This window comes from Saccopteryx leptura, chromosome 4 (assembly GCF_036850995.1).
Source record: "Saccopteryx leptura isolate mSacLep1 chromosome 4, mSacLep1_pri_phased_curated, whole genome shotgun sequence".
Classification (NCBI taxonomy): domain Eukaryota; kingdom Metazoa; phylum Chordata; class Mammalia; order Chiroptera; family Emballonuridae; genus Saccopteryx; species Saccopteryx leptura.
The window spans coordinates 33,225,932-33,249,729 of NC_089506.1; the positions used below are offsets into that span (position 1 = coordinate 33,225,932).

At 41.5% G+C, this 23,798-nt stretch overlaps 1 protein-coding gene across 3 annotated transcripts in view; it reads left to right on the forward strand.

Moving 5' to 3' along the window:
* The window catches only part of AP3M2 (adaptor related protein complex 3 subunit mu 2), a 73,991-nt gene that overhangs the window by 36,592 nt on the left and 13,601 nt on the right, over positions 1-23,798 (forward strand). For 2 of the 3 annotated variants that reach the window (XM_066380412.1, XM_066380411.1), the window contains exons 2-3: positions 15,424-15,768; positions 19,573-19,744. In XM_066380412.1, the coding sequence (XP_066236509.1) occupies positions 15,496-15,768; positions 19,573-19,744 (445 nt within the window). In that variant the 5' untranslated portion in view covers positions 15,424-15,495. Of the gene's footprint in view, positions 1-13,932; positions 13,975-15,423; positions 15,769-19,572; positions 19,745-23,798 lie in introns of those variants that run through there. The other variant, XM_066380410.1, reaches the window with a different exon arrangement.

Below are 23,798 nucleotides of genomic sequence, written 5' to 3' on the forward strand. Positions count from 1 at the left end.
ATCACAAGGCTTATAGCATAATAATAAATACATAATTCTTTCACTTACTCATGTAATGAAATAATCTCCTCCTGGGCTCCCTACCTTTGGCTATATGTAAACATATGTGTGTGTCTCTTGTCCAGATGCTAGGTACATGTATTGCAAAACTTAAAATTTCAAGTGCTGCCTTGACATTTTTTAGTATCCCAAAGCCCAAAAGCCTAATTCTCACTGGATAGTCCCAACAGCAGGAAAGAATCCGTGCCTGGCTAGTTCCTTTGTCGGATGGATCAGTTATACTCCATGTAGTGCTCAGGTGTGCATTTCACCTCTTGTCAGCTCTTGGAATTACTCAAACAAGCTAATTACACAGTCTTGCAGGAACCAAGAATAATTCCACCCTCTTGTTACTACAAAGCTTACCTATCACAGCTGTCGCTTTGTTGAGAGTTTTGATCATAAATGGATGTTAAATTTTGTTGAATGCGTTTTCCTTGATATAGATCTTGGCAATATTTTAAATCTGACACCCAAAGTAATAGCAACAGAAGCAAAATAAGTAAAGAAATGGGACTATATCACACTAAAATCTCCTGTACAGCAAAAAAAAAAAAAAAAAACTTAAAAAAAATTAAAGGGCACTATACTGAATGAAAAAAAACATTTGCAATCTCTCTTTTTTTTTTTTTTTTTTTTTTTTTTTTTTTTTTTGGTGACAAGAGATAGAAAGAGACAGATAGGAAGGGAGAGAGATGAGAAGCATCAATTCTTCGTTGCAGCACCTTAATTTCTCATTGATTGCTTTCTCATATGTGCCTTGACCGGGGGCTACAGCAGACCAAGTGACCCCTTGCTCAAGCCAGCGACCTTGGGCTCAAGCTGGTGAGCCTTGCTCAAACCAGATGAGCCCGCGCTCAAGCTGGTAACCTCAGGGTTTTGAACCTGGGTCCTCGGCATCCCAGTCCAACGCCCTATCCACTGCACCACTGCCTGGTCAGGCTCATATGTCTTTTTTTGAAAGATTTTAATTATTTATTTTAGAGGAGGAGGGAGAGGGAGAGAGAGAGAGAGGAGGGGGGAGGAGCAGGAAGCATTAACTCCCATATGTGCCTGGACCAGGGAAGCCCAGGGTTTTTTGTTTGTTTTTTTTGTGTTTTGCTTTTTGGGGTTTTTTGACAGAGACAGAGAGAGTCAGAGAGAGGGATAGATAGGGACAGACAGACAGAAAGGTAGAGAGAGATGAGAAGCATCAATTTTTTGTTGCGGCACTTTTTTAGTTGTTCACTGATTGCTTTCTCATATGTGCCTTGACTGGGGGGCTACCGCAGAGTGAGTGACCCCTTGCTCAAGCCAGGACCTTGGGCTCAAACTTTGCTCAAACCAGATGAACCCACGCTCAAGCTGGTGACCTCGGGGTTTCGAATCTGGGTCCTCTCATCTCAATCCGACGCTCTATCCACTGTGCCACCGCCTGGTCAGGCCAAGCCCAGAGTTTTGAAGTGGTGACCTCAGCGTTTCAGGTCAGTGCTTTATCCATTGTGCCAGCCACCACAGGTCAGGCCTTGAAATCATATATCTAATGAGGAGTTAATACCTAAAATACATAAAGAACTTATACAACATAATGGCAAAAAATAAAAAAATAAAATAAAAAAATCTAAATACTTTGATTAAAAAATGGACAGAATATCTAAATAGACATTTCTCCAAAAACATATATAGATGGAAACCAGTACATGAAAAAATGTTCAACATCATTAATCACCAGGAATATGCAAATCAAAACCACAATTAGATATTACCTCATACCTGTTTGAAAGGCTATTATCAAAAAGACAAAAAATAAAAAGTTGGTGAGAATGCAGAGAAAAGGGAACCCTTGTGTACTGTAAATTATAAATTGGTGCAGCCATTGTGGAAAACAATATGGAAGTTTCAAAAATTTAAATAGAGCTGCCATATAGTCCCGCAATTCCACCTCTGGGTATTTATCAGAAGAAACTGAAAACATGAACTCAAAATGGTATATGCATCCTCATGTTTATTGCAGCACTATTTACAATAGCCAAGATATAGAGACAGCTTAAGTGTCCATCAATGGATGAATGCATAAATTGTGGAGTGTGTATGTATGTGTTTCACACACACACACACACACACACACACACACACACACACACACACTGGAATATTATTCAGACATAAAAATAATAAAATTTTGCTATTTGTAACAACATCAATGGACCTTGAGGGCATTATACTAATGAAATAAGTCAGACAGAGAGAGAAAAATACTTTATGATCTCTCTTATATGTGAAATCAAAAAGAAAGAAAAACCAAGCTCAGAGATACAGAGAATAGATTGGTGGTTGTCAGGACTGGGGGTAGGAGTGAAGAAATGGGGGAAGGGAGTAAAAATAAAATTAATTAATTAATAACTAAATGTATAAGGATGAATTATATTCACATGTGCTCTAACTGCTCATTTCAGGATTATAAATACACTTTTTTTCTTAAACATACACCCTAATTCAAAAATAATTGCTCACAATTATCTTTCCTTTCTCCATATGCTTGTTTACAATAAAGATTTCAAAGGGAAATAACCATAGGCATAAAATATTTATTGTCATTCTTTGCATAGTATAGATGTTCAGTAAATATTTGCTTTTCAAAGTAGAAAGGAAGGCAGTCATAAATATTGACATATTGTATGATTCCATTTATATGAAATGTCCAAAATAGGAAAATCTATAGTAATTGAAAGTAGATTAGTGGTTGCCTAGGGCTGGGAGGTTGGGAAGAAATGGAAAGTGACTGCTAATGAACACAGGGTTTCTTTTTGGGATGACAAAAGTGTTCTGAAATTAGGTTGTGCCAATGGCTGCACAATTCTATGAGTATAATAAAACCATTTTAAAAGTGAATGTTATGGGATATACATTATAGCTTAATAAAACTGATTTTAAAACAAATAAAAAATTAAAAGGTGAGCTCACATTTGCTGCTGTATAGAAAATGGATTGAATGGGGTGAGGGTGAAACTGGGAGGGTTTATAGTCTTTTAAGCAAGAGGTGATGGTGGCCTGGACTAGGGTTGTGACCGCGGAGTAGGGGAGAGGATGGTTTCCTGATGTATATTATACTTTAGAGACAGAATCAGCAGGAGTTGCTTTTGATTAGATGAGGGGAAGAGGGTATTGGAGGAATTAAGGATGATTCTTCAGTATTGGTTTGAGAATTTGAATGGATAGTAAAGTCATTTACTAGGATAGGGAAAGCAAGGTGGAGTAGGGTTGGAAGAAGGAACAGATTTGGAAGAGAAACTCAATAGTTCCTTTTTGTTCTATTAAGATGTCTGTGAGGCACCTAAGTGGAGACAGCAAGTGGGTAATTGGATATATGGGTCCGGATCTGTGAAGAGGTTGACTCATCATCACTGAAAGAGTACTTACACTGATGAGGTCATCTAGGCAGAGTGTAGGTAAAGAATGAAGGAGTGTCACTTGATTGGTGGTGGCACAGTGGATAGAGTGTCGACCTGGGACACTGAGATTCCAGGTTTGAAACCCTGACGTTGCTGAATTGAGCACAGGCTCATCAACTTACAGGATTGCTGGCTTGAGCGTGAGATCATCAACATGATCCCATGGTCACTGGCTTGGCTTGAGTCCCCCAGTCAAGGCACGAATGAGAAGCAATCATTGAATAAAGTGCCACAACTACGAGTGGTGCTTCTCATTTCTGTCCCTTCCTGTCTGTCTGTCGATCTCTTTCTCTCACTGACAACAACAAAAACAAAAAGAATGAAGGAGTGTCTAGTCCAGTGGTAGTCAACCTGGTCCCTACCGTCCACTAGCGGGCGTTCCAGCTTTCATGGTGGGCGGTAGCGGAGCAACCAAAGTATAAATAAAAAGATAGATTTAACTATAGTAAGTTGTTTTATAAAGATTTATTCTTCCAAACTTAGCGAAAATCCGACATAAAGTACTTAGTAAGGGCCCTGGCCGGTTGGCTCAGTGGTAGAGCGTCGGCCTGGCATGCAGAAGTCCCGGGTTCGATTTCCGGCCAGGGCACACAGGAGAAGCGTCCATCTGCTTCTCCACCCCTCCCCCTCTCCTTCCTCTCTGTCTCTCTCTTCCCCTCCCACAGCGAGGCTCCATTGGAGCAAAGATGGCTCGGGCGCTGGGGATGGCTCCTTGGCCTCTGCCCCAGGCGCTAGAGTGGCTCTGGTCGCGACAGAGCAACGCCCCGGAGGGGCAGAGCATTGCCCCCTGGTGGGCAGAGTGTCGCCCCCTGGTGGGCAGAGCATCGCCCCTGGTGGGCGTGCCGGGTGGATCCCGGTCGGGCGCATGCGGGAGTCTGTCTGACTGTCTCTCCCCGTTTCCAGCTTCAGAAAAATACAAAAAAAAAAAAAAAAGTACTTAGTAAGTAATTATTTTTTTTTCTGTCAAGTTTCTGAAATGAACAATAAAGTTATCTGTAACTTTTATCTTCTGTTGAAGTTTCTTTCTCTTTTTTTTTCCTTTTTTTTTTTTTTTTACAGAGATAGAGCAAGAGTCAGAGAGAGGGATAGACAGACAGGAACACAGAGCGATGAGAAGCATCAATCATCAGTTTTTCGTTGTAACACCTTAGTTGTTCATTGATTGCTTTCTCATATGTGCCTTGACCGTGGGCCTTCAGCAGACCGAGTAACGCCTTGCTTAAGTCAGCGACCTTGGGTCCCAGCTGGTGAGCTTTGCTCAAACCAGCTGAGCCCATGCTCAACCTGGTGACCTCGGGGTCTCGAACCTGGGTCCTCCGCATCCCAGTCCGACGCTCTATCCACTGCGCCACCACCCGGCCAGGCAGTAATTATTATTATATGCTTTAACTTGCTATAACTCTGCTTTATAAATTTTATAAAGTAAAGTTACTTCCCTACTTTATAAACACCATAACTGTGGAACCGGTGGGCAGTTAGGAAATTTTACTACTAATAGAGATACAAAAGTGGGCTGCAGGTATAAAAAGGTTGACTACCCCTGGTCTAGTAAGAAGCCATAGAATAATGCCATGCCTCTGAGGTACGAGTGGAGCCTCATAGCTGGATGTTTCTGGGGTTCATCATCTAGAGAAGGGGCCACTGGTGCAACAATTACTTTCCGCAGGCACCTGGAATCAGTAGGCCAGCTGACCGATGCCCAGGAGGGATGCTGCTGTCTTTGTCAGGTAGGGCTTGGGTTTCAGGAAATTGAGATGATTTTGCTGGAGCTTCTGTGTAAGAGGAGCTCTAGAGAGCCTCTGCTACCTGGAAGCAGGTGTGCATCCCATGATACCCTGGTTACATCACATATTGTGAGCTACATTATTACTTATATGTTGTTACTCTTTATGTTCATTTCCCTTTTGTTATCCCCAAGTCTTTCTTTTTTCAATTTATTGATTGATTTTAAAGACACAGAGAGAAGACAGGAGAGAGAGAGATAGAAAAACATTCATTTGTTGTTCCATATAGTTGTGCATTCAATGGTCACTTCCCGTATGTTCTCTGACCGGGGGTTGAACTTGCAACCTTGGTGTTTCGGGACAACGCTCTAACCAACTGTCCCAAACTGCCAGGGCTATTATTCCCAAGTCCTTAGACAATTTTTGTATAAGTTCCACCCTGGTCTTTGCTCTGCTATAGAAAATTCAATAATACCTAGTATGTCTACAGCAGGGGTCCCCAAACTACGACCCGCGGGCTGCATGCAGGCCCCTGAGGCCATTTATCCGGCCCCCCGCTGCACTTCTGGAAGGGGCACCTCTTTCACTGGTGGTCAGTGAGAGGAGCATAGTTCCCATTGAAATACTGGTCAGTATGTTCATTTAAATTTACTTGTTCTTTATTTTAAATATTGTATTTGTTCCCGTTTTGTTTTTTTACTTTAAAATAAGATATGTGCAGTGTGCATAGGGATTTGTTCATAGTTTTTTTTATAGTCCAGCCCTCCAACAGTCTGAGGGACAGTGAACTGGCCCCCTGTGTAAAAAGTTTGGGGAGCCCTGGTCTACAGTGTTGTTGAAGAGAGAGAGACACCGACCCGCCTGAGTCCAGCATAGTGGAGGCAGCAGCCAGCGGTGGAGGGTTCCGAGGGGAGAGTAGTTCTCTTTCTCCAGAGCAGGGCTGTCAAGTTCAGGCTGTCCCCTCCAGAAGGGCAGGCTTCTTCCATGGCCCGCCTTAAGAGAGCAGGTTTTATTTTTTAAAGGGAGCTGGTATTTTTTTAATTGGATTTATTCGGTAACATTGGTTAACGAATTAGATTTTTTTCCACATTTGATGGTAAGCTCCTTGAAGACATGCTTTGCTTTTGTCCCCTTAGTGTTCAGGGGGTAGTAGGCCCTCCATAAATGTTTGTTTAATAGATTAATGATGAATAGGGGACTGAGATAAACACATTACGGTTTTCAAAGAATTTACAATCTAGTTATGGTGATCAGATTGCAGACATGAATATGTGGCAGGTGTCAAAAGCACTGTAGGTTACATGAAAGAGCTGTGAAAGGCTATTTAATCACACAGGAGGGAGAAATTACTTCCAGTGTGGGGGTACCAAGCTTGAAACAGGCTTTGTGGAAGAGAAAATATATGGCTAGTCCTTGAAAGCTGGAGAAAATTCCACAAATAAGATGAGTAAGAGACAAATGCATGCCAAAGAGAGAGATCTATAAGAACAAAGACATGGGGTGGGGGGTGAGGCATTCCATTACTTCAGGGCATGACCATAGGGCAGTTTGATGCAAGGGTAGCAGGCATGGACAGAGGAAGTGTCAAAGCCGGAGACATGTGCTGGAACCCTACTGCAGAGCCCTTTAAAGTGTCTTTCGCACTGAGCAAGCCCTCTCTTGTTTCAGACCCTCCCAAGTTAATTAAATAATCATTCCCCGGGTACCCTGATAGTTGGAATTGGCTTTTCATGGTAGAAACAGTTCTCAGCAGGAAAAGCTGTTAAATATTAGGATGGTTTATTAGTGACAGCTTTAGAAAATCTTTTCATAGAGAGTTTTATGCATAAAATAGACTTAACATTTGTCAATTTTCTTGTGGCTTCTCTTAAAACCATGAGAATGTACTATACAAACTTCCGAATCCTATGTTGTTGGATTCAACTCAACAAATATTTGAGTGTCAACTTGTACATGACCCTGGGTATTGCTGTGACAGAATTCATGCCATCTCTTCCTGCTCTGACCGTGCTTCTCTTCCAGTGATCCCCTTCTCAACAAGTGACACTTCCATCTACACAGTTGCCTAAGTCAGAAACCTATGAAAAAATCTTTAATTCCTTATTCTCTCTCATCATTAATACTTTTTTAAGTGAGAGGAAGTGAGATAGAGAGACAGACTCCCACATGTGCCCTGACCGGGGTCCACCCGGCAGCCCCTGTCTGGGGCCGATGCTCAAATCAACTGAGCTATCCTCCGCTCCTGAGGCTGACACTTGCACCAACTGAGCCATCCTCAGTGCCCAGGGTCTACACTTGAATCAATCAACCCATTGGCTTCAGGAGGGGAAGAAGGAAAGAAGGGGGAGAGGGAGAGTAAGAGAAGCAGGTGGTCGCTTTTCATGTGTGCCCTGATTAGAGACTGAACCCAAGACGTCTGCACATTGGGCCAACCAGCCAAGGTTCACCACTCACTTTCAATTAATTCCCAATCCCTATTCTCTGGACTTTGTCTACCTCCCTCCAACCCCCCATCCTGGTTACAGTCACTAACAGCTCTCATATGGACTACTACAATAGTCTCAATGATCTCCCTGCTACTAAGCTTGGCTTTCTCCAATCCATCATATGTGCATAAGGCTATGGAAATGTAAGTCTGAAAGCATGTTACTCTCCCACTTAACATTTCTTCAGTGGGTTCTCAGGCTTATGAGAGAGGCAAGAGGTGTGCACAGTGAGCCAGACTGCTTCCATCTTCCTGTGTGCTTGACTTCCAGCCCATCTACTTACCTACTTACTTGACTTTCAGCAAGTTACTTAAGCACTCACTGCAGTTTTGTTAGCTGTAAAAAGGGATTACAAGTAATTTGTTTTAGGATAACTGGGTGAAGTAAATGAATCTGGATCTTCTTCCCCTCTATAAACTCTTAAGTTTGGAGTATCCTGAGCTCTGGTCCCCTTCTCTCTTCATGCTCAATCCCTTAGCCATTTCAGCTGGTCTCATGGCTTTCAATATCCATATACTGATAACGCCCAAATTTATATCTCCAGCTCAGACCTCTTTTTTCTGATCCCTAGCCTCATATACATCCAGCTACCTTCTTAACATTTCCACTTGCATGGCTAATAGAGGTATAGATATATTAAATTTAACATGTCCAAAACTGACTCCTTATTTTTTTCCCTCGAACCTGCTTCATTCATAGTCCTTTCAACTTAGTTGATGGAGCCAGATGGTCAGGCTCAGTGGTCCGTCATTTTTTATCTTGTTCTCACTCCTCGCATCCCATCTTGGCTGGAAATCCCGCTGGCTCCTCCTCCAGGCTATATAGAGAATCTGACTCCTCCTCACCACCTCCCTGGCCATGCCCTGGTCCAAGCCCCATGTCTCTCACCTATATATGTTACTGCATTGTACTTCTAACTGATCTCCTTCTATCCTGGCCCATTTACAGTCTCTTCTGAACCCAGCAAATCAATAAATCAGATCCTGTCACCACTCCTTTGTTCAAACCCTCAGTTGGGTCCCCATTTCAAAATACTACACACCAAAATCTTTTTTTTTAATTAATTTATTTATTTTTATTTATTCATTTTTAGAGAGGAGAGGGAGAGACAGAGAGAGAGAAGGGGGGGAGGAGCTGGAAGCATCAACTCCCATATGTGCCTTGACCAGGCAAGCCCAGGGTTTCGAACCGGCGACCTCAGCATTTCCAGGTCGACGCTTGATCCACTGAGCCACCACAGGTCAGGCCAGAATCTTTTTTTTTAATTAAAATTTATTGATTGATTGATTTTTGGAGAGAGGAGAGATAGAGAGAGAGAGAGATGGAAGAGAACAGGAAGCATCAACTCACTGTAGTTGCTTCCTGTATGTGCCTTGACCAGGCAAGCCCAGGGTTTCCAACCGGCGACCTTGTTCCCGGGACTCCCCAAGCACACTGTGGTTGTAAGGCTTTTGCTCTGCCTGGTCCTTTTACTGGAATGCTCTTCCTCAGATATCCCTGTAGCTAACTCCATCTTCTCCAAGTCTTTGCTCAAATTTTTCTTCTCAATGAAATTCACTCTCACTACCCTTTAAAATTTTCCCCCATTTTGATTTGAGAGAGAGAGAGAGGAAGGAAGGGGGTGGGGAGGAAGACAGAGAGAGAAGCTTCAACTCCCTGTTTCACTTAGTTGTTCCATTTTCATTTTGTACTCATTGATTGCTTCTCCTATGTGCCCTGATTGGGGGTTGAACCCATGACCTCTGGTGTGCTGGGTTCATCCACTGAGTCGAGGCTCACTACCCTTTTAAAAACTATATATAACTTGCTCTGGCAGAGTAGCTCATTTGGTTAGAGCAGTGGTTCTCAAAGCGTGCGCCAGGGCGCACTGGTGTGCCCTAGAAGATTTCCAGGTGCGCCCTATGGTATTCTAGAGAAATATGTGCCCGTTGGGGACCAGAAAACCAACAGGGTTTTTGGAGTTTAGATTTTTGGGGGACAGAGGTGTGGGGAATTGGCTGTAAGCTGATAGTCTGCCCAATCCCCCACCTCACTTGCTTGATTAGGTTGCAAAAGGCTGTTAAGCTGTAGTGCTAAATTGTTTACACTAACCCCCATATTCCCCAGAAAGACTGGAGGCAAGTTTCTTCTATCCTTTGTTTGGTGTAAAGTTAAGATGATATGTATTGTGGGGGGTTTCTGCACTCAACACAAGAGTAAAAAGAGAGGAATTCTTCAACATACTGATGAGGAAATGAGAGTTTGCCTTTCAAATATATTCCCAAACATTGAAGAAATCACTAGGACACATCAGGCTCATGTTTCTCATAAACACATGAATTAAAAAACTTAACACATTCCTGCTGGGACCTGCCGAATTTACTAAATCTTACTAAGAATGTATCTATATATATATAAAGATAACTTTTTTATCATTTTTAATTTTTAACCCTTCTTTTTTTACAAATTCTAAAAAGTATAACTCAAAAAATGTAACATAAAAATTTTTTTAATGTCAGGATAAATTTAATTTTGTTGTATTTATTTTGTTTAATTACTATAAAAGCACGCTTGGACTTTATTTTTTTTTCTTTAATATTTGACTTACTTATTATAACATATTTCTCAGAAATTTGTATATAGTGCACCTACAATTTATAGGATTTTAAATGCTCCCCAACTTCAAAAAGTTTGAGAACCACTTGGTTAGAGCATTGACCTGATATGCCAAGGTTGTGGATTTGATCCCCCATCAGGGTACATACAAGAATCAACCAATGAATGCATAAATAAGTGGAACAGAAAATCGATGTTTCTCTCTTCCTCTCTCTCTTTCTCTAAAAAAAAGAAGTTAAAAAAATAAAAACCAGATAACTTGCCCTCCAGTCCCATGATTCTCTGTATCTTCTAGTTTTTTCCATTGCAATAACCACCTTCTAACATACTACATAGAGTGATGGGATTCAGCAGGTTCGCACTGGTTTGGCAGAACCAATACCTCACTTTTTGTTGAATTCGGTGAACTGGTTGTTAAAACAACACTTGTAATCAGGGTTCTTTCTAAGGTGGGCACCTGGGCAGCCAACCAATATGAAAATCACAAATTTACATTCCTTTCTCTTTTTTAACATTTATCTCCACAACTGGGGTTTTGAACCAGCAACCTCAGCATTTCAGGTCGACACTTTACCTACTGTGACACCACAGGTCAGGTGAGCTTTGTAATAACTGTTGTTATAAAACATTATGTGCCATGCACTGTCCATCCATTCCATAAATATTTGGTGAGTTCTGCTGTGGACCAGGCCCGTAGTAATGTTGATTCTGTCCATAGGTGAAAAAAAATTGATGGAACTATGCTTTTAATATTTACTTATTCACTTCATAAAACTCATTATACTTTTGATGAAATACTACATTTTAATTCCCTCACATTTGTTACTTCAGTAAACAAACATATAATGTAAAGAGAAAAAGTGTCAAACAACCAAGGGTGACAACCTGTATTGTTTTTTGTCAAGTATTATTTAATATTTTTTATTAATATTTTAAAACTCTGTCTTATAATCTATTTTGTATACCTCTTTTATTGTTCTTTTTTTTTTTTTTTTTTTCCTGCATTCCTCCGAAGCTGGAAACAGGGAGGCAGCCAGACAGACCCCGCATGCGCCTGACCGGGATCCACCCGGCATGCCCACCAGGGGGCGATGCTCTGCCCATCCGGGGCATCGCTCTGCTGCATCCAGAGCCATCCTAGCGCCTGAGGCAGAGGCCACAGAGCCATCCTCAGCGCCCGGGGCCATCTTTGCTCCAATGGAGCCTTGGCTGTGGGAGGGGAAGAGAGAGACAGAGAGGAAGGAGAGCGGGAGGGGCGGAGAAGCAGATGGGCGCTTCTCCTGTGTGCCCTGGCCAGGAATCGAACCTGGGACTCCTGCACACCAGGCCGATGCTCTACCACTGAGCCAACCGGCCAGGGCCTCTTTTATTGTTCTTATTTAAGTATTAAATGCATGAAATAATAAACTACCTTTTGGTATATCTTTTTTTATACTTAAAACAATCATTAGGGCAGAAAACCAATTGTTAAATTATTTGAATCCCACCACTAACTACATAGTTTACTTATGTTTAATGATTATTATCTGTCTTTCCTCACTAGAATGTAAGCTCCAACAGGGCAAGAATTTCTGTGTCATGTTCACTGGTATTATGTATCTAAACACCAGAACAGTGCCTGGTCCACAGCAGAACTCACCAAATATTTATGGAATGGATGGACAGTGCATGGCACATAATGTTTTATAACAACAGTTATTACAAAGCTCACCTGACCTGTGGTGTCACAGTAGGTAAAGTGTCGACCTGAAATGCTGAGGTTGCTGGTTCAAAACCCCAGGCCTGCCTGGTCAAGGCACATACGAAAAGCAACAACTATGAGCTGATGCTTCCCGCACCTCCCCCATCATCTTTCTCTCTCTAAAATCAATAAACAAAATCTTGAAGAAAAAAAAAAAAAGCTCGCAACCACCTCCACCTGGCTCCTACCTGACTTCCTAATCTCATTTTAGAAAAAGAAAAATACTGTTTCTTCATTCTAACTCAGCTATATATAGTTCACTGTTTCATCTCCTGAGCTTTCCACATTGTACTCTTCTTTCCTCTCATGCCAAGGGAGTCTGACCTCCTCTTTTAGGTTTCAGTTTAGAGGGGACTTCCTTAACTCTAGGTCAGCCCCTTCCACCAGTATCCCCAACATATACTCCTTGTTCAACACGCTACTTTGTACTTTCTTGCTTCTCATTTGTCTTCCTAGCTAGGCACTGCGAAAAGAGAGACTATGTCTGTTATATAAGTCATTGCAGCATCCCCGCACAGGGCTTGAAACATGAGAGGATCTCAGTAAATGTTAATTCAGTGAATGAGAAGTGCCCACAGCAGTGACTACATTTCTGCACCATAGACACTCATTGCTTAGTAACTGTGTTTAGTTTTATCTTGCGCTGCTTCTTAACAATCACTAACATTTTTCTAACTCAACAACTCTACAAAGTTAGTATTGTTAGTGCCCTTATTTGAGAAGTGAGAAACTTCAAGTTGAGAGAAGATACTTTCTAAAGGTAACACAGTTGGCGAGTGTTGGAGCACTTCAAAGTCAGGCAGTCTGGTACCAGGTCCCCTAAGCTTGTTTACAGGATGCCACGTTATTCAGCCACTTTGATTTGGGGTTTTCTCTTTTACTTAGTTCAAATTTAGCCAACTATCTGCCCTTAGAAAGTACTGCAGAGAACAATCCACACCACCCTCAATAAACATTTATCATGGTCCTGTATAAGAGACAGCTGCTACTCACGCACCACTTTACTAAGGTAAAAAGTAAAAGTGCAGTCAGGATGACACCCTTGTGGTCTAGATAGACATCATTACCACAGCTTACCATTTTATTGAACACATACCACGTTTCAGGCACCAAGGCAAACACTTTACACACCTCATCTCACTTAATAACTAATTTTTCAACTGAAGTTGAACCTTGTCTTCTGACTTCTACTCCATGCTTTCCTGGATCCCAACGACTCGAATCACTTCAAATAGTAGTACCAAGTCATTAGCGCTCCAATGCAATTTGGAGAGATACCTGCCTAGCACACCCTCCACTCCCCCATTTTCTGTTCTGGGAACTGAGATAATGAAAGGTTAAGTACCTTGCCCAGGGTCAAGCAGGTGGTTGTCTAGTTGGGGCTGGAGGAAGCCTCCAGAATCCAGGTCCAGAGCGCTGGGTAAGACACTTATACTGTCCATCATCTTTACTTTAGCTAAGGCACATAAATGAAAGGGCATCGTGTCTCTTTTTAAATGCACAATATAATGGAGAGTAGTTATAACTACTCATGATTTATTATCCATGATACGCTATTCGATAAATTATGCCCTGAAAATCACACTTTATAGGATCCTTTGAGGCACATTCCCTGGTTACGCAGGTGGCAGAACAGCCTGCAAGGCCCTTTGTGAGTGTTCGCGACAGCCAATCAGGGCTTGGAGCCACGGATCTGCACCAGTTGGAGATGAACGAAGCCTCAACAAGGGCCAATTGGGGGCCTGAGCCGGAGAACTGGGCCGCGAACAGCGATCACTCAGAAGGGGAGGAGCGGATCACTGACGCCCAATCCCCGGATTTCAGCGCGGTCGCTGGCGCCAGGCCCGCAGGCTGGCCAATTAGCGGGCGGGCGGCGACAGGCGCGCGTGGGGTGGGGGGGTGGGGAGGCGGGCCCTGGCGCGCAGCGGAACAGTGGGTGCTGCGAAGAGCAAGGCCGGGTGAGGAGGGCTGGAGACCTGGGTCCGGGAAGGGGAAGGCGCGCGATCGCAGCCGACCGGGGTCGGGGCTGGGGCTCGTGAGGGTGGGGCAGGGGTTCCGGAGGCAGGGGCTCCTGGAGCAGGGTCTCGAGATGCCACTAGACTGAACCTCCGCGCTGCGGGATGCGACTGGGAGAGGTAGGGGACGGAGTACAGGCTGCGGAGGTGGCCCGCTGCGGGCCAAAGGCTGAGGGAGGAGGAGGATGCTGTTGCCATGGCAACGCATGTGCGCACCCTGGCTACTAAAATCTCCCGAACGTGTACACACCTTAGATCTGCTCCCTTGTGCACCGGCCTCAAACAGTGTACATCGTCGATGGCTAACAGGCGGTTGGGCAGGAACTGGCATAAAAATAACCCACTTTGGCAGCTGTCTCTCCTCCACAACCTAGCTACTCTCAGCTTCCCCTTCCTCCCGCTGTCTTGTCCTCGGGCAGAGAGAGGGATTAAGCTCGCGCTGGGGCACATGGTACAACAGGCCTTTGGCTGCTCATCCCGGGAGTTGGTATCGTAGAGACGATGTCGCCTGAGAGACCGCGGTATCCCCCAGAGGGATTTTTTAAAGGCATCCAACGCAGAGCCTGTGTATAACAAATACTCAGAGAATGGGGATTGACTGAATGAATACAGACCACACTGACAGCTTTCCATTCCATGGACCAGCGCTGTCCAATAGAAATATAATACGGGTCACTACCTATATACTAGTTTTACATTTTCTAATAAACACATTAAAAATTTAAGAAACAGGGTTAAATTAATTTTAATGTACTTTTATTTAACCTAATATATCCAAAATAGCAATATTAAGTCTGATCAAAATTAAATTAATATTAATTTAATTTATCAGTATTAAAGTATTGGTAAGATATCTTAAGTGCTTATTTTCATACAGTGCCTTCAAAATCTGATTTGTATCTCATACTTACGGAACATCTCAATTTGGACAAGCCATGTTTCAAGCCTTATTTGGCCAATGGCTACCATATTAGACTGCATGACCATAAACATTTCATATATTGATATATGTGTGAATTGTGACAAAATACATGAAACTCATTAATATTCTCTGAAGCCCTCTTATATGCAAGGAGGCAATATGCAATAAGGTAACAAGAAACATGAAGGAGCTTCCACTCCAGTTGAGAAAATACAAACCCAAATATTAAGTGGAATTTTAAACGGACATGATTCAGACTGTAGTAAGGGTAACTGGGCAGTATATGATTGATTGATAGACAAAATGGCTGATAATTATCCATAGGACTTCAAGGGAGGGATACTTTAGGCTCATGCGGTAGAGAAAGACCTGAGTCTAGTCTTGATAGATGGGTAAGACTTGGACTGCTGGAAAAGATGGGGAAGGTGTTTTGGTTGAATGGAAATGACTATAACTTCTTTTGTTTTTAGGATTGAAAATTTGTAGAGTCCTGAGGCGTTCAGACTGAAAAAGACTTTCCTCTCTCACGGACAGTCGCCACCATGATTCATAGCCTTTTTTTGATCAACTCCTCTGGAGATATTTTCCTGGAGAAACACTGGAAAAGCGTGGTCAGCCGTTCTGTTTGTGATTACTTTTTTGAGGCACAAGAGAGAGCTACTGAGGCAGAAAACGTACCACCAGTTATCCCTACCCCTCACCACTATCTCTTAAGTGTATACCGGCACAAGATCTTTTTTGTGGCTGTGATCCAGACGGAGGTCCCGCCTCTATTTGTCATTGAGTTCCTTCACCGAGTAGTGGACACATTTCAGGTGTGTGAATGTGAGGAGGTTCATAGATGTAAATGATAAAGTATTTCTCTTACTCTGTTTTCATTGTATTCAGCCTCAATTAAGGAACTTTTAAAAAAATCAAAACTCTGACATTGCTCACTTTCTCTCCCATCTGATAAGATTCTTGATTCTACTTGTTGAATGGGCTGCATCCAAAATGACAAATTGAATACTTTTTAGCCTGTTGCATGAGAAAGCCACCCTATTCAGTATGATTGTGTATGGTCATTCTAGTTTTGGAGATTGGCATTGTCTTAATGTTTTGTTCACAAATCAGAGGATGTTAGTTTTTTGGACTTGATGCCAGCCATTGTTAATTATATTGCTTTGAGTTGTATCAAAAAGTGATAAATATGTAAAGATACATTTTTTTTCAAACAGTAGAAAAGCTAAGTAATGCTTGTTTTCACTCTCCCTAGCAGGGGTATTTGTCAACCTGTACCCCATCTTGGGTTTGGGGTGCTTATCCACAGCATAGGAGTACTAGTAATGAGCTCTTGTTACAAATTTAAGATTAGGAAATCTTCTGTATTCAAAAGAATTTAAGTAATACATTTTACAAGATCCAGTTTTCATTTTGAGTTTTCTTTCAGGAATACATTTGGGGAGTAGGGGGTATAGGGGAAGTAAGTTATACTAGATGTCAGCACCATTTGTAGCATAAGATTTTAGGCTTCCCCAACTCTGAGTTCAGACAGTGGAATCCTCTCCCTTAAAGACTTGCTCAGCTTCTAACTTTTGTGGTATTTGCATAACTCAAATGGTAAATGAGAAGCAAAAGGGCCCTGTGGTTCAATTTTTGTGTCATGTGAGGTTTGGAATTAGTTGCATGAATACAGAAATTGTGGAACTGGAGAAGAAGAGAATGAGAATCCAAATGCTGTGATAAATATTGAAAAACAACTCAAAGAGTCCTTTCATTTGCACTTATATCTAGATCACATGTCTGGAACAGCTTTTATTCCAAGAGAATTATATTTTATAATTTTTCCCACAGATACTTTCTGGTAGTATTATTCTGGGATTCCAGTTCTCATGTGGAGTACTAGTTCCTTCACGCAGTGAAAACCTGAGCGTTATAAACCCCAGGATGTGGAGGAACTGGAAGTGAAAGAACCCAGTAGTTAGGACCTTAAACCATTCTAACTGGGCCCTGTTATGGTTTCCACATATGATACTTGACTCCATCCTAAAATTAACAGACCCACTGGTGGAACTTGACATCAGCTTCATATTGCCTTAGTGATATTATGTAACTAATTATAAACTAGGAAGTGAGAAAAGTTGTTTAATCTAGTTGAAACAACAAAGGAATTTGAGAAAACAGTAATGTGGTTTGTTTGGAAGTTTGGGTCTTCAGAGCTGGTCATTTTTGAAGCATTTGTTAAAAGTAAATGGCTACATCCTGATTTTGGTGTCTTATCTGATGTGTGTTCTCTCTGGCTGTATTATATTTCTAGGACTAGAATATAATGGAAGAGTTTCAGCTATAGAATTACAAGCACTTTTGCTATAGCACTTTATGATACTTATAAGTCTCTTTAGCTGCTGAGTTCACATTCTGCTAAAGTATTTTATTTATTTTTCAAAGTAAAATCACTTTTTGAAAGGAAATATATAATTTTTCTTCCTCCTTAAATCCTCATTTTTTAATTTTTTTAATTATTTATTTATTTATTTTTTTGTATTTTTCTGAAGCTGGAAACAGGGAGAGACAGACAGACTCCCGCATGTGCCCGACCGGGATCCACCCGGCACGCCCACCAGGGGGCGATGCTCTACCCACCAGGGGGCGATGCTCTGCCCCTCCGGGGGGTCGCTCTGTTGCGACCAGAGCCACTCTAGCGCCTGGGGCAGAGGCCAAGGAGCCATCCCCAGCACCTGGGCCATCTTTGCTCCAATGGAGCCTCGGCTGCGGGAGGGGAAGAGAGAGACAGAGAGGAAGGAGAGGGGGAGGGGTGGAGAAGCAGATGGGCGCTTCTCCTGTGTGCCCTGGCCGGGAATCGAACCCGGGACTTCTGCACGCCAGGCCGACGCTCTACCACTGAGCCAACCGGCCAGGGAAAATCCTCAGTTTTTAAGAAGAAAATTTTTTTGTTTGTTTTAGAAACACATTGCCAAGTGTTCTTGGATATTGGAATGGCTTCAATAATTGACATCTGATATAATTCAGATCATATCTGGAGTCTGACCAAATTTGGGTATCATAATTTGAGGAGAATATTAGAAAACGAGCATATTAACAGAAATGGCAAGATGGTGAAATGATCCAGAAACCATACTATAACATGAATGGTGGAATGACCAAACAGGGAGTTTGAGAAAAAATATTGATGTGAAATCCTGTAATTGTCTTCAAATAACTGTGGGGCCATTCTATAAGCTTGTTCTGTAAGGAAGATCTAGGAAGCAAATTTTAGTCTAGCCAAAGCACTCTCTAATAATCATAGCTGTCTATAAATAGAATGGGTTTTCTCAAAAAGGGGTCAATTTCCCTTCAATGGATGAGTTAAAGGAGGGTTGTATGACCATGTTAGAGGGCCAGTAGAAGACATGACTGACATTGATAGAAGGGCACATTAAATGACCACAGATATTTCTTTCTAAATCATTTCATCATTATGCATTGCATTTTACATAGTGCTTTAAGGTTTACAAAGCGCTTTCACATATATTATTGTTTAATCAATTGTGCTTAGTTCTTATAACATCCTTGTATGTCCAATGGCATAATCCTGATTATACTACTAAAGAAATCAAGACCCAAATTAGTATGACTTAATCTAGTAAATGACAATTAAGATTGTAACTGGGTCTTCTATTTGTAATTCAGTGATTTTCCCACAACCCAGATAATTTAGTATCTGAGTTTAGCCTTTGTTTATAAAAGGACAAAGCATTCTTAGAATCCTAGCATCTTAGAGCAGGGATGATCCAAAGCAGTTTTCTGATGTTCTAGATCATCCCTCTCATTTTATTTTTTCCCTCTAAATTCTTATTTGCTGCATGAATGTTAAGGAATAGCACACAGTAAGAGTTAAAAAGATTTCGATTTATGGCCCTGGCTGGTTGGCTCAGTGGTAGAGCGTCGGCCTGGCGTGCAGAAGTCCCGGGTTCGATTCCCGGCCAGGGCACACAGGAGAAGCGCCCATCTGCTTCTCCCCCCCTCCCCCCCCCCCTTCCTCTCTGTCTCTCTCTTCCCCTCCCGCAGCCAAGGCTCCATTGGAGCAAAGATGGCCCGGGCGCTGGGGATGGCTCCTTGGCCTCTGCCCCAGGCGCTAGAGTGGCTCTGGTCGCAGCAGAGCGACGCCCCGGAGGGGCAGAGCATCCCCCCTGATGGGCAGAGCGTAGCCCCCTTGTGGGCGTGCCGGGTGGATCCCGGTCCGGCGCATGCGAGAGTCTGTCTGACTGTCTCTCCCCGTTTCTAGCTTCAAAAAAATACAAAAAAAAAAAAAAAAAAAAAAGATTTTGATTTCCAATTCTTGTTTACAAGTGTCTATAATAGTCTAGATTCAGTTTTGTATTCTACATATTTTATCTAGTTGAAGAAACTAGTCCAAAGAGATTGAATGACTTACTCTAGTTTATAAAAGAAATACTATAAGCCAGCCAATGTTCTTTCTACTAAGAGAAATATGGTTATGCTTGATTCCTTCATTGTAGAAGAATATACCAAACATTGAGTAAACACATATGGGCAGGATTAGATCCTTAATCTCTCGGAATGTTCTTTGACTTATTATAGTCTCTGAGTGATAAATGTATATATTGTATTTTCATCAGGATTATTTTGGAGTCTGTTCAGAGCCAGTGATCAAAGACAATGTGGTTGTGGTTTATGAGGTATTGGAAGAGATGCTTGATAATGGATTTCCGTTAGCTACCGAGTCAAACATCCTCAAAGAACTGATAAAGCCTCCCACTATCCTTCGGACAGTTGTCAACACCATAACAGGTATGGAGAAAGGGGAAAGGGAAATCCACAGAAAGCTGCTGCTATTATGGATACAGCTTAGTCTTGGTGTGTGCATTGTGTTGAGTACTTACTTATCTTTGGGGATCTCAAATGTCCAGGTGCTTTAATTTTGCTTTGTATAGTCTCTGAGTATGACCTGAGATAGATTTTAATTAAGTAGAAAATACCCTGATTTCAATGACAGAATAAAGTGTTTTCCTTTAAAAATAATTTTTTTGATACAAAAGAAACACATGATTATTGCAGAAACGTTGGAAATACAGAAATGCACAAAGAACGTGAAATTCATTTTAAATCCCATCACTCTTTTAACATACTAGTGTATATATTTTTCTGTATTTTCTAGACAGATGGATTATGGATAATGTTTAGAATTTCTTTAAACAACCCTTGTATGTATTTCAAAAATTACTTTTTATTAATATTTTGTGAACATCATCCCATTATGATAAATATTCTACATCATTTTTAGTGACTTTATAATTTTCTGCCATATGGAATAGACCTATATTATTTATTCAGTCCCTGTTTATGATGTTTCTTTTTGTTCTTTTAAATAACAAGGATTTAGCATTCTTATGCTTAAATCTTTGTACCCAACTAGGATGATTTCTTATCAGTACTAGAACTGGAAGTGCTGGACCAAAGGGTGTACACATTTATGGACTTTAATGCATTGTGCCAAGTTGCCTACAGAAAAGTTAATCAGTTTATGCTTTTAGTAGCAATTTCTATGCACCCAAGCCAACCCTCTTATTATTATTAATTTTTAAAACTTTGGACATTTGATAGTTGACTGATATCTTGTTATTTACACACTCATTTTTTTTTCATTTTTATTTTTTACAGAGACAAAGAGTCAGAGAGAGAGGGACAGATAGGGACAGACAGACAGGAATGGAGAGAGATGAGAAGCATCAATCATCAGTTTTTCATTGTGGCACTTTAGTTGTTCATTGAATGCTTTCTCATGTGTGCCTTGACCAGGGTGCTACAGCAGACCAAGTAACCCCTTGCTCAAGCCAGTGACCTTGAGTCCAAGCTGGTGAGCTTTTTGCTCAAACCAGATGAGCCCGCACTCAAGCTGGCGACCTCGAGGTCTCAAACCTGGGTCCTCTGCATCCCAGTCCGATGCTCTATCCACTGCGCCACTGCCTGGTCAGGCTACAGTGTCAGGGGTCTCAAACTCGCGGCCCGCCGAACAATTTTGTGCGGCCCGCAGACTAATCCACGAAGTTCAAAATATTTTGGATAAAATTAAGTAAGCCTAGGGACCTACTTGTATTTTTCATTTCTCTAGCATCCTAGCTAGATATTAGCTTAGTTAACAGCAGTTGTGATGCGAACTACAGTTTCTGGTTGTTTTGTGACACTGAGTAAACTGCATGTACGATTGTGCTTGTTGTACTGATTTTTTTTTGTTTTCAACTGCAGTGAGAAAAGTGTTGCGTAACAGTTGCCTTTTGTAGACCTAGTGCGGCCAGCCTAAGGGCTGTGATCTTGCTCTGCGGCCCACATGCTGAGTTGAGTTTGAGACCCCTGGCTACGCACTGATTTTTTTTATTACTAAAAATGTTAAAACCTGTTTAAGTGTTTATTGACTGTTTTTCCTCCATTGTGAATTATTATTTTGTGTTCTTTGCCCAGTTTTTTTGTTGGAATTTTAAAAAATTCTTATTTAAAATAATTCCTTTCATTTAAGGCTATTAAACTACCATCTATCTTGGAAATACAGGATAGTTTGTGGGAGTTATTTACATATTTTGAATATCATAGGTATTTTCTCACAATCTCTCTTGTCATTTGACATTTTATGTGCTATGGTTTGTTTGGCCACATTTAAAATTTTTTGATTTAGTGTAATTAATCATTCTTCATTAAGGTTTTACATTTTGGGTCTTGCTAAGTATAGAAACTAGGTTTACATGGAATTTGACAAACCGATTGAAAAATACATTTTGAAAGGAATAAATATGCACAAATAGCTGGGATACTCTTGAAAAATATTACAAAGGAGTTGAAAGGATTTTCCCTGTGAAATATCTAGATAAATTAAGTTCATTTAGTACATGAGACAAAAACTCATGGAACAGATATGAGTTATAAAAACCAAGAGAGAAATAAAAAACTAAGACAGTTTTGAAAATAAATATGTATTTTTTTTAAAATTGATTTTAGCAAGAGAAGACGGGAGAGAGACAGGAAAATCGATCTGTTCCTTTATGTGCCCTGGGCTAGGATTGAACCTGAAACCTTGGTGCTTTGGGATGATGCTCTAACCAACTAAGCTATCTGGCCTGGGTGAAAATAAATATTTTTTAATTGATTTTTTAGAGACAAAGAAAGGGAGAGAGACACACACAGAGAAAAACATTGACTTGTTGCTCCACTTATTCATGCCGTCACTGGCTGACTCTTTTATGTTCCCTGACCAGGGATTGAACCTGCAACCTCAGCGTGTCAGGACAACACTCCAACCAACCAAGCCACCTGGCAAGGGCCAATAAATGTATATATTTTAAAATAAACAACAAAAGAACAAGAAAGTAGTGTGTCTTTTCAGATACAAGATATCATGAATTTTTGATAATTTTTAAAATATGGTATTGGCCCCGTAATAGGCAAAGAGATGATTGGGATAAAATAGAAAGTTCAGAAGTTGACCCTTGCATTTATAGACATTTGGTATAGATAGATATGGTCATATATAAAATCAGTGGGCCAAGGACCAATTGTTAAATGTATTATATTGGGACAGTCAGCTTTGATAAGAAAAATAATGAAGTTCCAGTACTCATTCAACACATGAAATAAGTTCTTGCTAGATTAGAGTTAAACACAAACAAACTTTGTAACTGTTAGAAGAAATCAAAGGTGAATCTCTTTGATCTTAGAGAAGGAAAAGTCTTTCTTGAAAAATGTATTTCCTTCACCCTGGCCAGGTAGCTCAAGTGGTCTTTTATTATTATTTTTTAGGCTTACCTGCCTTATTATCATACTGACTTTTTTTTTGTTAAGTGAGAAAGAGAGAGAGGGACAGACAGAGACAGACAGGAAGGGAGAGAGATGAGAAGCATCAACTTGTGGCACCTTAGTTGTTTATTGATTGCTTTCTCACATGTGCCTTGACCAGGAGGCTCCAGCTGAGCTAGTGACCCCTTCTCAAGCCAGTGACCTTGGGCTTCAAGCCAGCGATCAAGGGGTTTCGAACCTGGGTCCTCAGCATCACAGTCTGATGCTCTATCCACTGTGCCACCACCTGATCAGGCTCATACTGACAATTTTTTAAAATTTATTTTACAGCCCTGGCCAGTTGGCTCAGTGGTAGAGTGTCGGCCCGGCATGTGAAAGTCCCGGGTTCGATTCCTGGTCAGGTCACGCAGGAGAAGCGCCCATTTGCTTCTGCACCCTTCCCCCTCTCCTTTCTCACTATCTCTCTCTTCCCCTCCGCAGCCAAGGCTCCACTGGAGCAAAGTTGGCCTGGGCACTGAGGATGGCTCCATGGCCTCCGCCTCAGGTGCTAGAATGGTTCAGGCCACAATGGAGCAACCTCCCAAATGGGCAGAGCATCGCCCCTGGTGGGCATGCCAGGTGGATCCTGGTTGGGTGCATGCAGGAGTCTGTCTGACTGCCTCCCCACTTCTAACTTTGGAAAAAAAAATTTATTTTAGAGAGAAAAGAAAGGGGAGAGAGGAACATCGATTGTTGTTTGACTTATTTAGGCATTCATTGGTTGTGTCTTAAATGTACCCTGACAATTAACAGAACCTGCAACCTAAGTGTATAAAGTAAACTTTCTAAGCAACTGAGATACCCAGCCAGTGCTTATTACTTGATTCTTGTATGTGCCCTGACCAGGAATTGAACCTGTAACCATGGCCTATTGGGACAACACTCTGATCAACTGAGCTACCCAGCCAGGACCTAATACTGATTTAATTAATTGTAGCTTGATGACATGTTTTAATATATAGTGTATCTTTTTAAGAAAACAGATAGATTTGTTAGGTTTTTCAATATTTTGGGCTCATTA